We start from the raw sequence: 14,499 nt of genomic DNA, 5'->3' as shown, positions 1-14,499 counted from the left end.
TGATTAGCTGGAAGTAGCTGTTAGAGATCTGTTCATTCCCCATATATTCCCTGATGTGCTTTGTCACTAGAATATTTTTTTGCACACATCTGCACAATGGTACTGCAGTTCACTCTCCATGTTTACAGGTATTACTGCTAGGATTCAGCTTCCCAGTTATTCCTATTTTGTATGTTCATGGTGCAGAGTTTGTATTTTTGTATTAGGGGAAAGCAGACTAGCTCCCAAAGTCTTACCCTATCACCATCAAAAAAACTTGCTTTATTTTGGAAAATCCCAGATTTTTATTTAATCAAAGTTTGTCTTAAAGGTTTTTACTCTCTTCTCAGAAACTGAAATACTGTTTTCTCCTGGCTTAAGAGATTTTCTTGCTTCTCTTTATATTATTAGTAGCTTTGTGCTTTAGATTGGGGGTGCTGCATTTGTGATACCTCCTTTGGAAAAAAATCAAGTTGGATTTCATATGGCTCTGCACCTCTAAAGGCAATAGTGATTCTTGCTCACTTGATTAATTTCTATCAAAGCTTGAAGATCACATCTCTTTTGATCAAGGGGAAATCTTCTCCATACCCCTTATCTTTCTAGAGAGATGTTGGTTTTTTTTAAAGTACAACGCTAATTTCAGTTGTTGTTTCAATGTCTTGGGCAGTGGAGGTGATTAGGTAAAAGGAGATGTTTGAGATCAGTTTAGTAACTAGGCAGAGAAATTGGCATGATGTGACAAAGGAGGTTCACTCTGTTCTCTGTGTGAGTGTAGTGCACCATGAGCAGCTGAGGACCTGACATGGCATTCTGTGCTGTTGCCTCCAAAGCAGCTTTTCCCAAAGGCATTTGTGTCTGGTATTGATCCACAGGCAAACAAGAACATGCATTGACTTTTTCTGTGATGATAAACTAAATACTGCCAAGAAATGTTTATTCCTCAGTACCCAGGCACAATAACTGTACAGGCTAATTATCCAGATGATCCTTAGCAAGGATTTTGGCCCATGCCAGCTAGCCTCTCCCAGCCACTTTTTCCACTGATGAGGAATTACCATGGTGCAGGAACTGTGACTGACAGGCAGGTTGAGCTTTGTTTTGGAGCTGAGAGTGCAGAGGCCATCTGATCTTAGAGTCAGAGAGCTTTTCTGGGTGTGTTCAAACATCATGTGTAGACTGTAGCTGGTACGAGCTAGAGGAATTCTGCCTTTGTGCTAAATCCCATGGTCAGGAACATTCGAGGATTACCCCTGCCTGAAGCTGCTTGTTGATCATTTGTACCCTATCAGCTTTAAAATGCTGCTGGTTTGATGTACGTGTGTGGACATAAACTGTAGATAACACAACAGCCCTTCCACTTCCAGAGCAGCTGCAGGAGCAGGATATTGGTACAGTGTCTGTAGCTGTGTAGCACAGCTGTTGTGAACATTCAGTGTCCTGAAGTGAAGCTGGCATGGTGCTGTTGTGAGACAGTATTTTTCTGCTTTCTTGATGAAGATATAAAATCCATCAGTTACTTACAGCATGGTTTTATAGCTGATTTTGCAATGTAGTAGTCATTATCGCCATTTTTAATCTCTTGACCCTTCACATCTTGGGTTGCTTCTTGATGTGACATTGCAAAGGAGTTGAATATAATATTTGTAAGATGCTTGGAAGATGAAAAGCTCCACAGTAGGTTTTTATTATTACCAGAGGCAAAGTGTGCAGGCTTAATATTGGACTGTTTATTTCCCAAGAGATGGCTTTGTTTTGAAAAGTGCACATTATCAATTGAGTTTTAGACAAAACTATCTTATTTCAGTCCTGAATATAAATAAATTGACAAACTTTTTTATGGTTAGATTATTTGCATAAGATATTTGTAGAAGAGCAGAGCATTTGTGACACTACCTGTGGCTCTATTCTTAGCTTATGCTTAATGAAGCTTTTGTTAATCTATTTGGCTTCTACTATCCAAAGGTATATTGAGTCCAGACATCCTTGCATACCTAGAAGTTGCAGTGTTCTTACAACTACATGGTGTATGTACATTGAGATATATATTGCTCTTCAAAGATAAAAGAAGTTCAGTATGTGAACAAAGAAAAGTGGTCTGCATTCAGAAATTATGATGTTTTATTAGAGTTTGGTTTGCAGGCAGTTTTTCACATGTTCAACCTACCACATATTAAAGACCTGTCTTTTTTTTAAATAGTGCTTTAGCTATTTCTTGAATAATTTTTATTTCCATCTTCTATCTACATCATAAACTGATACATGATGGTACAGAGATAAACAAAAATAAAAGTGAGCTGTTTAACAGTTCTCCAGCTGGTTTCCATGCGAGGTAGAGGAGGAGGAGGAGGGAGCTGCAGTGCTCAAGTGGAAGAAGCTCAGCCTGCTGGAACAGGGACTGCTCCAGGGACAGCGATGTCCTGCTGTTCACTGTCCCCCTTGCCCTTGCAGGGCCCTCACTCGCACCCAGCAGCCCTGCTTTGACAGAGCTGTGTTGTGGTGTCAGCACAGGCGCCGCTGGGCTCCCTGAGGCGGCTCCTGTCGGCAGAGGGGTCTCTGGGCTGCGGCCAGGCTCCGCATCCCTGCGCCCTTGACGGGATGCCTCGCTCCCTGCAGCTGCAAAAGCTTTGGGCTGCTGCCTGGCACTTGCAGAAATCATTGTGGAATTTGCTGATTCTGCCAGACACAACCTAAACACTTGTTCCTAAGTGCTGTGTCCCATCAGGACAGCTGTTGGTTATGAAAAACCTGTAGTGGCTTTCATCTGTAATAATACAGCTTTGTTGGAGTATTGCAAGTTTACAATAATCTGAGCAATACTGTGAGGCAGCACCCCCTTGCTCAGCCCACAGGGAGCTTTATTCCCCCATGCTTCAGTTAGGATGTTCATTTATTGTTGTCACTAATGTCAGAGATGGGGGGGAGGGAGGCTAAATTTTCCCTCCATACTGTCAGTAAGGATTAACTGCAAATGCTGGGCAGTGCTTTCAAAATATTCTGACCTATTTACACAACAAAACTGATCAGAACAAAATAAACCGTTCTGGTCAGTGGCTGAATGCAGTATTGTGGCAGCTATATTTGGCAGTGAATTTTCTCATCATTTTTCCAATGCAGACAAAAACCAGAATGCCATAGAAATTTTAAGCATTACAAGCAGATAATGCCCCTACTGAATAGCTTGTTTCTCCTGTTGCCTTTTGGGGAAAGGGGACAATTTGGCTGTAATTCAGTTGGAACAAATTCTTATGAAGCAACTGACAAAAAAGCATATGAGTACATTTATCATTCTGCCATTTGGGGTGATAAACAATTGCATCATTTCCAGCAAGCTGCAATATATACCTGGGAGATAGTGAATCTCTCTCCAAGGTATAACCTCTGCAAAGAACCATTAAATAGGGACTTGTGACAGACTCTAAAAATTGTTGGTTTCCTGCTTGGATTTTATTTTTTTATTTTGTAACAGCTGTAGTGGATACTTGCAGTTACTTCCTCATTTTTATGTGGTATCCCCTAAAGAATGAATTGAGAGAAATTTTTAATTTTAGCTATTTGGAAAACCATTCTATGTTTTCTGGTCACAGATTCTTGGTAGTTTGGAGGATAAAATTGCCTGACGCTCGAGATAGGAAATACTTCATACTGAAATGAAGCCTTTTTAAACTTAATTTTTTTTTCCACTCTTCCTTGTAGTGATAGTCCCAATGCTGTCCATGAGGTGGAAAAGTGGTTACCACGGCTGCACTCGGTTGTCATAGGACCTGGCTTAGGCAGAGATGAAGTTCTGCTTGAGAATGCTAAGGTAATGTGCATATTGATGTTTTATCCTGTGTCTTCATGTTGATTTGCATTAACCATTCCTATATTTTGCATCATTACACAAATATTCCTGTTATGGTTGCGAAATATAAAATTTAATAAAATATTGTTGACTGGCAATTACAGTTTCTATCCACGGTCTTCATTGTTAAACTGTAACCTTCAGTCTGAATTTTAGGCACCTGTATGGTTGTTCTGGTTTGCTTTTGTATAGCTTGTCAAAGTCACTAATTAAGAAATAGGTGTTGGTATATCTAGATAAAAGGCTCTGTTTTCTTAGGTGCAAAGCACCAGTACTGTAAGTGCATAAATATGGATTTGAGTTCATAATTTTTGACAGCTCATATCAGATGCACCAAAGAACAGGGACTGTGTCCTCTTGCAATAAGAAATAATACTCTGTAAAATGTTGCAGATTTCTACTGTGGATAAAGAGATAATCCTATTTTCTGTCAAGCCTTAGTGGAGAGCTGAAACAGGAGATCAGATAGTCTTTTACTTTAGATAATACATACTTAGACCATCTTCCCAATGATGTTTTGTATTATTGGCAACACATCTTTGTGTGTTGGAAGTGTGTCTTTCAGTCTAATGTCAATCTAATTTTGTACAATTTAATTTTTTTTTCTGACTTGTATTACTGAATTAATCAGTGGCACTAACAAGTGGAATTAATATAATTTACATAAATGTTGACAGTTACACAGTGAAATCACAAAACAGAGCAGGCAAGGGACTGGAGACCACGCTATCCAAGTGTTTAGAAAACCTTGAAAAAACTACCTATGAATGGTAGTTTTGCTAGGACTTTGTTAGAGAAAGTTGCTATTGGAGTTTCTTGCTTCATTAACTTTTTTTGGAAGGAAAATGTATATATTATGGTAGAGAAGTCAAAATTAATAAATATTAGAAAATAAAATAAATTTATTACAGCTGATGAAGAAATGAAATTGTGTTACAAGTGAAAAATTTAAACAGGTTTTATTATTTTTTGAAAACATGATTTTCAGAATTTTTTAACAGAAAAAATATCCGAAGCAATTCTTTTCTTTTTTCTTGGCTAAAAAAAAATAAGTTTGATGGGGTTTTTTTCTTAAAGGAAAACAACTTTAAACAAAAGAAAATAAGAATTCATTCGGAATATCTAAGATAAATGTCTTTTATATCAGAATTCCATCCAGGGTTTATGTGCTTATCTGTACTACAGAAGTATCTGGAAGATTTCTTGATTGCATTTTTTTCCTCGTTGCTAAAAATAATATTGATTTCCTTGTGAATTGCAAGCATACTTTTACTTCAGTCTGGCTGTCCTGTGAAAGCCAGCTTAGAGTTAAAGAAACAAACCTAGCCAGTGAAGACAAGGCATTTGGAAGTTACTTCGTGCTAAAATCTCAGGGCACATTCATATGAGCTGTGGATCTGGCCTTAGTAATTTCAAGTCACATTAAAGCTCAAGTTCTTTGTCTGCACTGTAGTTGTGTAAGTGTTCATTAGTTACCCAGTGCTGAGGTTTTTAACGTGCCACTGGGGGCAGGTGAACCCTGGCTGCTGTCTGAGGGAGAGTGCTGCTTCTCTGTGCTCAGGGAAAGCTGAGTCTCCCTCCTGCTTCAACTGTGGATCTTAAGTGTCAAGAAAAAAAAAAAAAAAACCAAGAGATGATAGCATTGCTATTCTAAACTTTTATAGGAGGCTGGCTTGCTATAAAGTTTTCTGGTTTCCCCTTAAGCTAACTGTGGCACATATGAACACCAGGCTGGGAGGTAGGTGAGTGCCTGCTTTCTGGTCAGGGTTTTGTATCAGAGTGCCTGTGATGGTGAGATAGAGCTTCCCCTCAGCCTCCTCCTGTCCCATTAAGGTGCTGAGGCATCGTGTTCTGGCATCCCTCTAAAGCTGTTTTTATGTCAGTTCTTGTCAGTATTGTGCCAGCACATTTCCAATTAATGTGCTTCTCCAAACAGTCATGTGTTTGGGCTGCTTCTCTCTTCTGAGCATTGAGAAATTAAGAAATTAATTACTAGTGCTGTAACCTTCAATTTCTGGTATATGGCCAAGAGACAGTGTTTTGTTGTGGAATAGCTTGAGTGCTTGTTGACCAGATGGTGCATCATCTCCAGATCAAAGAATGCTTTGCTTCCTCAGCATCTTTAGTGTGTCACCTGCCTCCCTCATTCTTAGCGCCTGCACTGCGCTGTGGCATTTGAGCTCCTTTCAACAGTCTGATTTTAAAAAACCCACCTTGTGATCAGTTTCCTTTGATTTTTTTTCCTTGAGCACTATGATAGTCTCTGAATACATATTTACTGGCTTCCTGCAATTTTGTGGGTCTGGCTGTCGTTCCATTTACAAGTCCTGTTACAAGAAGCTGCTCTCCAAGTTATATCCTCCTTTTATAAGCCACTTGTGTGGGTCTGTGCCAGAACTCTCACATGCTGTTACTCAGTTGCTTGGAGCTGATGCTGTCAGAGCTTTCTGGCCATGGGTTTGTGAGACCAGGAGCTGCAGCTTCAGAAAATTCCCCTAAAGAAGGCATTTGTTGTGTTCTGAAAGCTGTACACCTGGATCCCTTGCAGATGTGGCAATTCTAGTCTCAGCCTGGTTAGACCTTCCAATTCCAAAGGAAATAAGCAGTCCAAGCAGCTTCTCTTCAAGAGAAAAGAGAAAAAACACATTTCTGCTCCACTTCTCAGCTCTGGAGTATGCAGATTGAAGCATTTCTGCTCCCCATACTACTTCAAACTTTTGAAATGCTGTTATCACATCCAGTGTGGAAGTTGGCCATGATGTCAGCTTTCTTATTGGGAGCATCAGGCCATCTGTTTATTCCTTTCAGTGTGCATGACTGATTCTGGCCAGAGATACAAGTATGTTATGTCCCTGAGTTCAGCTCAGCTGCTCCTAGTGGTTTAGCCTGTTGAGAAAGAGAACCCATTTAGCTGCTATGTGTAAGCAAGGCCAAGATCCCAGACTGTCCTCTGCTTAGAAGCAGCATATTTCCAGAGCTGTTGGATATTCTTTTTTTTCCCACAGCATCAGTGTTATGTTCCTATCATATCTACCAATCACAATTTACTTCATTCAGCTGTTGCATGAATGTTTGCGCTTCTGGCTTAACTCTGATCTGATTTTCCTTCTAGGAGAAGCTTGGAAGTAGGGAAATTTCTGCCTGTACCATCAAGAGCTGTTTCTTGGGTGTGTGAGAGAACCGGGTTCCTCTGCTGCAGGGTGCAGATGAGAGCAGCTTCTGAGAGGACTTAGTTAAAAATAATGTTCCTTGCACAGCCTCGTGGGAGAGCAGGAGAGCTGCCTGATGCTCCAGGATGTTCTGCATTCTGCTGCCACCTAGCAGTTAGGCAGTTAGAGGCTGAGCTATGTCCTTCATCAGTTTCCGTTTCTTTGCCATCTCCTTTCCCCTGTTCCTTCTGACTTTGAGGCCAATGGACTGATCTGGGATTGCTGCTGGAATAGCAGTTACTGTAGGGATCAATAGACAAGCATTCATCCTGTAGGATGAATAAAGAGCCATTATGAAGAGCCCTCTCCTTAACTGAACTCTTCCATGTTGGAATCTTCCTTGCTTGTAACTGAGTTCCTTGCCTCTCTCCTTGAAGTGGCAGCACCAAGTCCTGGACCCTGGTCTTCCAGCCTTCCTGTGTCTTGCTTGAAGTCAGAATGAAGTTTTCAGCAGAGCATGCTTGCTTTCCTGCTGTAGGAGAGAGGTAATGATTAATGGCAAGAACAGCTCTGTGTAATTCAGATTACATGATGAAATTGACTGGGTTCTCAAACCATATGCTTGTTCCTCTTGCTCACTTCTCAGTCTTTGTTTTAGCTTCCAGAACATGTCAGGACTACCAGCCTGGCTTTTCTTTTGGCTGAGGCCCTGCCTAGCTGCCATTTGTGCCTATTGCTGTTGCTGTTTTTCTTCCCTCAGCCCCCTTGCTCTGCAGTGCTTCCTTCAGCCAGTCATTTGCCCTTAAAGATCTCTGCTATCTCTTGGGATATAAATTGCAGAATCTCATTTTCTACCCCTTGTGACATCATCTTAAAGTTGTGTTAAAATGTCTTGGCTGTAGTTAACATGTACATGGTGAGAGGGGTTTGGGCTCTTGTCACAGATCATCTCCATCAGGTGTGCCCAGAGAGAACCCATTTGAAAATTTCAGATGGGTGGATTCTCAGTTCCACCTTGACTGAGGCATCAGCCTTTCTGTATTTGGTTAGTTGGATTATTTTCCCCCTTTCAAGCCTTGTGCATTCAAGATTTAGGCAACACTTCACAGCCCTAATAAATTGTGAGAATGGGACCAGGTGCCTCACTATCTGCACTGCTTTTCTGCAAGATCAAGAGCACTGCAGAATACAGGGCCACCTGATGTTGTCATATAGGTCAGTTAGAGTTGAATCTGTCACTGTGGGCCTTGAAAAGGATTTCGCTCTTGTTATCTAAGTAGCCCTCTCATTTCTGTTTGTACCACAGGTGTAAGGACACCTGGGAAGTGTCTCAGGTGAATGTTGCAGGTGACAGATTAGTAGTATTGCCTGTGGAAAAAAATTCACACTATCCCACACAGTGATTAATTTTCTAACACCATGTACAAATATGAACCGAGAGAATGTATTATTGTTTGGAGTCACTGCTCATGGCAACTCAAATCAGCAGAATTATTTTCCAGAAACTTCATTCCTTAGCCTGTGTCATGCATTTGCTTCCTCCCTGTTTTTATACCCTTTGTAGTTCTTGCTGTGGGGATTCAGCAGTTCATAGGGAACTGAAGTAGCAGCAAGGATATGCCTCTTTCTCTTCTCAGCCCTCAGCTAGGGGCAGGTGAGGTGGCTGGAACCTTGTGTTTGGGGTACTGTAAAGGCAAAACCCAGTGGGATGTGTGTGCTGTCAGCCTTCACCCAAGGCCCAGCATTGATGCTCAGATCACAAACAGAATCCAGTGAAAAACTGATCTTCAGCTAGCCAAGCTTCATTGCTGTCAGAAGGCCTGATGATACTCAGAATTTGTGGATGTTGTCACCTAAGGTGGGGCAGGTGCTGAGTTAGGATGCAGGTATTTGTGATGGTGCAACTGCTGTGGATGATGCTTGGGAACACCAGCTCAAGACAGACACGCCCTCTTGGTTATGCCAAGAAACTCCTGCTGCTTGTGCTAAGAGCTGTCAGTATTCTGTGGCTTCCTCAGGGATGTCTTTATTAGAAAAATAGTGTTTGAATATATGCTAACAGTACCTTAAATACAGGTTTATGCAGCTTGCAAACAGAATTTATTTCTAATATGTGTCATGGATCTTGATGAAAGTCATTCACAGTGAAGTGGGATATTTATTTGCTTTCTGCATGTAGGCTTATATTGTAATTTAATTTGATTTTGATACTCAAAAGCATTTCTAAGCAAAACTCTGGTATTGGATGTCTTTTCAACTCTTTCTGAGCTCATTCAGCTAGAAACCCTAAAAAGAAATTGGCAGTGATAAATTCAGTTCATTAATTTCATTTTAAGCATGACAAGTTCATTTTATGTTTATTTAAGACAAAGTGCCAACAGCTGACCATGAATATCTTATGCCAAATCTAGTTAACATAATCAGCTATAAATTGGAAACTTTGTACAGTTTTCATTGTCAGTGCAAACACTAAGTGAATGAGAGCATGAGAAAAATTACTGCTTTTATTTATTCTGATGTAGGTATTTATACTTTGGATTGCAATAAAAAGGATTAATACTTAAAAGTGGATATTCATGTATTTAGGACCAAAATATACGTATAAATGTAGCTTCTCAAATGGTCTCTGTTTGACCATGATTTTGGGGGAGCACAGGCACAAAGGACTGCTCTGGATTTTTTCATAACTAGAACAGTATTTCAGAGGCCTTTGCTTTTTCTTATTGTGTTCAGGCATTACTTTGGTTTATGTCGCTTCTTCTGAAATTTAGCATGTGATTGAAGCTGATATTAAGAAACTGTTAGTTGCAGTTTTCTTCTATGCTCAAGGCCAGTGATCTAATTTGAATTCAAAGAAGGAATCTACAAATGAATATTTTTCATCTTTTTTTTTAATGTGAAATAGAACAGTTTTGATTAGCTGCCATCTACAGTGTTTTCAGCTTTGTTATTTGTAACAGCTTCTAACATCTCCCAAAACACTGAATGAGCCTGATGGTGTAGAGGGGTACTCTAATTTAGAGTCCGTATCACACTCTGCCTGGCTTAAGTGAAACATTTTGCTGTGCACCTGAAAATCTGTTTTGGAAAACAGGGCCTAGCATGTGGTACTACAGTTAAAGACAAAAGACCAACTTAAATTGAATGGAGCATAAACCAAGAGGAGCATAAACCATTCTACGAGAGGAAGAACGTATTTGTTCCAGAGCTGGGACATTCATCTCTATTAGGTGACTTTTCATTCACAAGTGGTGGTCATTCCTTGCATGAGGTTTGAAGGCTTAGTGGAGGATTAAGGAATTAGTGACAGGTATGCCTACAGAAATACATAAAGTAAAACTCAGGCAATTAGGCTAGTTAAAGGTGATAAGGTTATATATAAGATATATATATATATATATATATCTTTTTGGACAATATATATATATATCTTGTCCAAAAAGAGAGATTTTCATTGTCTTTGCTGAATTTTGAAAGGAGGATGAGTCTTTGGATCAGTTTGTAGGAATTAATAAATGCACATTTAAGAGACAACTGCCCATATTAATCAGTGAGTCAGTAAAACCAGTTTTGAAATGTGTGAAAATATGGCTCTAATGGAAGAATTTCAAACAGTAGAGCTCCATTCTTAATGTTTTTCAGACTTCTTGTATCAAATAGAATATATTAAGGGAAGCTTCTCCCCCCTGCCAGCTAGGGCTGTAGCCTCGAGCACAGCCTGTGCCTGGGCTATTTGCCTACTTCTAGCTGTGCAAGATTACAAATTCCTGCTTGCCAAGGCCATTTTCCAGGCATCTCCACCAGAGAGCTGCATCCTGACCTCTATTGCAGCTGAGTCCCTGCTAACTCTGCATTTATCCAGACTTGAAGCCAGCAAGGCAGAAATGCTTCCCAGGGCTTTCAGTGCCTATTTGTAGGAATCGATTTGCAGCGTGTTGGGGTGGAACTTATTTGTTCCTCCCGGTCACCTTGGGGAGGAGGATGTGTGGAAATGCTGCAGCATTTACAGGAAAATTTTGACTCTTTTTTCTTTTATCTCCCTGTTTCAGACAAAATCATGGATTCAGGATTGCTGGATGAGAGCGGCATCCATGCAGAAAATATAAGCAATTTTAGGTGGTGTTTCAACAGCAGTTTCTGATCCTAGCTTTCAGGAGGGGGTTCTTTGTGAGAGGGACTGCCACTCCCAGTGCCAGGTTATGCACATTTGCATGTCTTTACCAAACCAGAGTGGTCATTACATACTCAGCATTTGCAGGCTGCAGTGGAGTGGACTTCCAGTGGGCTGAAGGCGCTGCTTCCTAAAGTGTTTGGATGTTATTTTGGTCAGTACTGTCCATTATTATGGCATGTTAAGGCTTGAATTTCTTTTTGAGGGCATGAGTAAGACTTTTTCCGAGAGTGGGTCAAGGCATGACTCTTGAAGGGACTGAGGAAATGCAGTGTTTTTGCTGATGTCAAGTAAAGCAATCTTTCCTTTGCTAGGTAGAGAGATGGCAGTGTGAAAATTAATTACTGTTTTGGGATAGATGTTGCTTTATATATTCTGCTAGTCTGCTTTTCTGTTCATTTCATTAAAATTCGATCTTATAATTAAATGACTGGCTCTAATTTCCCGATTCTTCCTTTTGTAAACACCAAATGCCAAAGTTTTCTGTAGCTGAACTAGCTCATGAGGAAGAACATAAGTAGTGATAAAAATATTAATATATTAAAAGTCACTGCAGGCATTCTTCTGCTAATCCGTATCTAATTAAAAAAAGCTGAAAAGTATATCTGACTTAGGTGGGGGAAACCCACATAATTGTCTTTTCTGTGGGTCTGTGGAGAAGCAGCTTTTATGCTGTTGCATGTGGGCAGCATAAATAGGATGGGTGTTCCTGCTGGCTCGTGGGTTTGGGTGCCGCAGCCCAGAGTGCAGAGTTTCGTTCCAAGAGCCTGTGGCACTGGCTGAGAGAGCAGCACTGTGCTCTGCCCCTGCGGCCTCAGGGTGGCTCATAGGGAATCCTTTGCCTGAACTCAGGAGCTCCATAGCAATTTGCTCCTCCCTCACATGTTCCCCACTGTTCCCCACGTGGCTGTTCCTTACAGCCAGTGGCTCATCTCAGCCCCATTCCCTTTTCCATAGTACTTGTGGAAGTGTGCAGGAGTCCTGGATGTCCATGTTGGTACAGTGCAGGTGAATTTTGTGTTTCACAGCACAGCTGCAGGCTACCAAATGGTTAAATCACATCTTGCTTTTCTGCATTACTGTGCCCTCTTTCAGCAGTATCCTGTCCATTTGTTCCTTCAGGCTTCTCCCTCCTGCAGACCTTTCCTACCTGAATAATTCTGCATTTGTGTGTGTTCTGTACAGGTATCCATGTGTTGGGGGTTTTGTGTTTCAGGTTGTTTTGGGGAAAGTGTGCTGGTTGGTGTGTTTTGGTTTTGTTTTGGTGGTTTTGCTTATTTTGTGTTTCACCTTTGTCTTTTGGGTTTCTTTTAAAGTTTGGAATTTGGGTTTGGGAATCTGTTTTAAAATTCCCATGTGAAAGTTGGGACAGGAAACAGATATCTACTACAATGAATGCTTTGCATTTAGGGGAATAGCTTCCATGATAATAAAAAATAATGAAAACACATTAATTTTTCATCCTTACTTTTTAAATTTTTGAAATTACTGTAAAGAGTTACCTTTCCTCAGATAGACCAATGGTTTCTACTGTGACACAAGTTCTTTTTCAGTTCTTACTGAGTAGGCTGCTTGTGTAGAAGTCCTGAATAATGAGTCAAAGAAAAGGTTTTTTTCAGGAAATAGTGTATTTCAAGAGTAGAGTAGGAGTAGATTCAGGTTAATTTTACCCTCTCTGGCTTTTTTCCTCTCAACCACCACCACCAAAACCTGCAATGACTGAAATACTATTTTGGGCAATTCAAAATGTCAAGGATTTGGTGCTGCTAACAAATGATAATAACTGTGAGAGTGTTTGTCCCATAGAGCATCTTTGTGGGATGTGTGAATCCCAGGTAATTTCCTGTTTGGCTTAATGAGGAGAGAAGCTTCAGATTTGGTCTTGTTATTAGGAGAGGAAAGTCCTGCTACAGATTTGTTCTAGCATGAGTACTGCAGTCTTGCAATACAGTTAATCATCACTGATTTTTTAGTAAGAGGGGGTTGACATCTCTTTTCCTTTTCTCACACAAATGTTGAATCACTGTTTCAGAGCACTGCCAAGTATTTAGCCAGCTGATACAAAGGAGAATATCTCTTGCAAGAGATTGCCCAAACCCCATTATTAAGAGTGTCAATATGAAAGGTAAGAGACTGAGTTTTGGCCCTGACTGTGAACTGCAGAGGAAGAATCCAAATTTCATTCTTTGATATCTTAATTACACAGTGTGGCTGTAGGTCATAAGGTTGGGTGACAACAGTGCGGCATCCTCCTCTTCTCATCATTGTGCCCTCTGCTTTCTGACTCATGCCAAGATTGCCTTGTGAGTCCAGTGCTTCAGTTTTGGATGTCCTTGAGGGCTTAGGCATCAGCTGAAGGAAGTTCTCCTGCTTTGCTCCCAGCTGAACCACCACTGTTGTAGTATAATACATTCTGTGCACAGAAAGTTTGTTCACTGGAGCTAGAATCTTCAAATCCTTAATATTCAAAATGCTGTTTGAAGGGAATGGATGATGCCTTGAGCTTATCATTGATAACTGTATGTGTTGCTGTTCACTTGTCAATGGTGTTTTGGTTTCAGCTTTTGTCTTGGTGACATTTCTTCATATTTTTAATTGTCAATGTTTTCTTCTAAATCCTTTCCCATAGAAATTGTTACATTGGATACAACTGAACAGATGTTTTCTGCTCATTCATAGAATTCTACCAGGAACTGTTAAAGAGGTTTTGGTGTGAAAGCAGAGTTAGCCTGAGCTGTATTAATTAACAGTGAAGGTTCTTCTATATCTACAGGTATTAACCAAAAAATGTCCATGCCAAATACTGAGGTACAAATTCAGGTGAAAATCGATTTTTTGCTAATACTCTGCATAGAGGATGTTGCCATTATTGCCATAAACTCCTCTTAATGCCAATATTTAAGGGTTTGTTGTTTTTCGGGTTTTTTTTTTTTGTTAAATATGCTATTTGCAGAAATAGAATGCTTAAAAGTGGGCTTCATCTCACCTAATTGTTGGTGTCTAAAAATAAAACAGTGAAGTGTCTCTGCATCCCCTGTGACAGCTGAGGAGACACAGGTATGTCTGTTGGCTATTCCTCCCACCCTAAATGAGGTGTCTGAGCTGCATGGGATGAGCAGCTCTCCAGTGGTCCTGTCCACAATCAGTAGGAAACAGAGGTTCTCCTGTGAATGTGATGTCCTTCAAACGTGTGGCTGTCTTAGGGGGTTCCCTGATCTCTACTGGTTTATTACGGTTTTGAAATCACCCCTTCCCTCCCCAAAACTTCCTCTGTGAGGCTCCTTGTCTATCTCCCAGCAGTTTCTCTCTGGGTTTAAGGAAAGAAGAGGAAAGGAAAATGATTGGGATAGGGGCTT

At 40.5% G+C, this 14,499-nt stretch overlaps 1 protein-coding gene across 8 annotated transcripts in view; it reads left to right on the top strand.

Moving 5' to 3' along the window:
* Positions 1–14,499, top strand: part of NAXD (NAD(P)HX dehydratase) — a 51,330-nt gene that overhangs the window by 19,312 nt on the left and 17,519 nt on the right. For all 8 annotated transcript variants that reach the window (XR_009417812.1, XM_059466131.1, XM_059466129.1 and 5 more), the window contains one exon: positions 3,676–3,784. Coding sequence is in view for 7 of the 8 variants with exons in the window: in XM_059466131.1 (XP_059322114.1) it covers positions 3,676–3,784 (109 nt within the window). In the remaining variant the exon portion in view is untranslated. The remainder of the gene's footprint in view (positions 1–3,675; positions 3,785–14,499) is intronic.

Source organism: Ammospiza nelsoni, chromosome 2, assembly GCF_027579445.1.
Source record: "Ammospiza nelsoni isolate bAmmNel1 chromosome 2, bAmmNel1.pri, whole genome shotgun sequence".
NCBI lineage: Eukaryota > Metazoa > Chordata > Aves > Passeriformes > Passerellidae > Ammospiza > Ammospiza nelsoni.
This window is presented reverse-complemented; position numbering and strand designations above follow the sequence as displayed.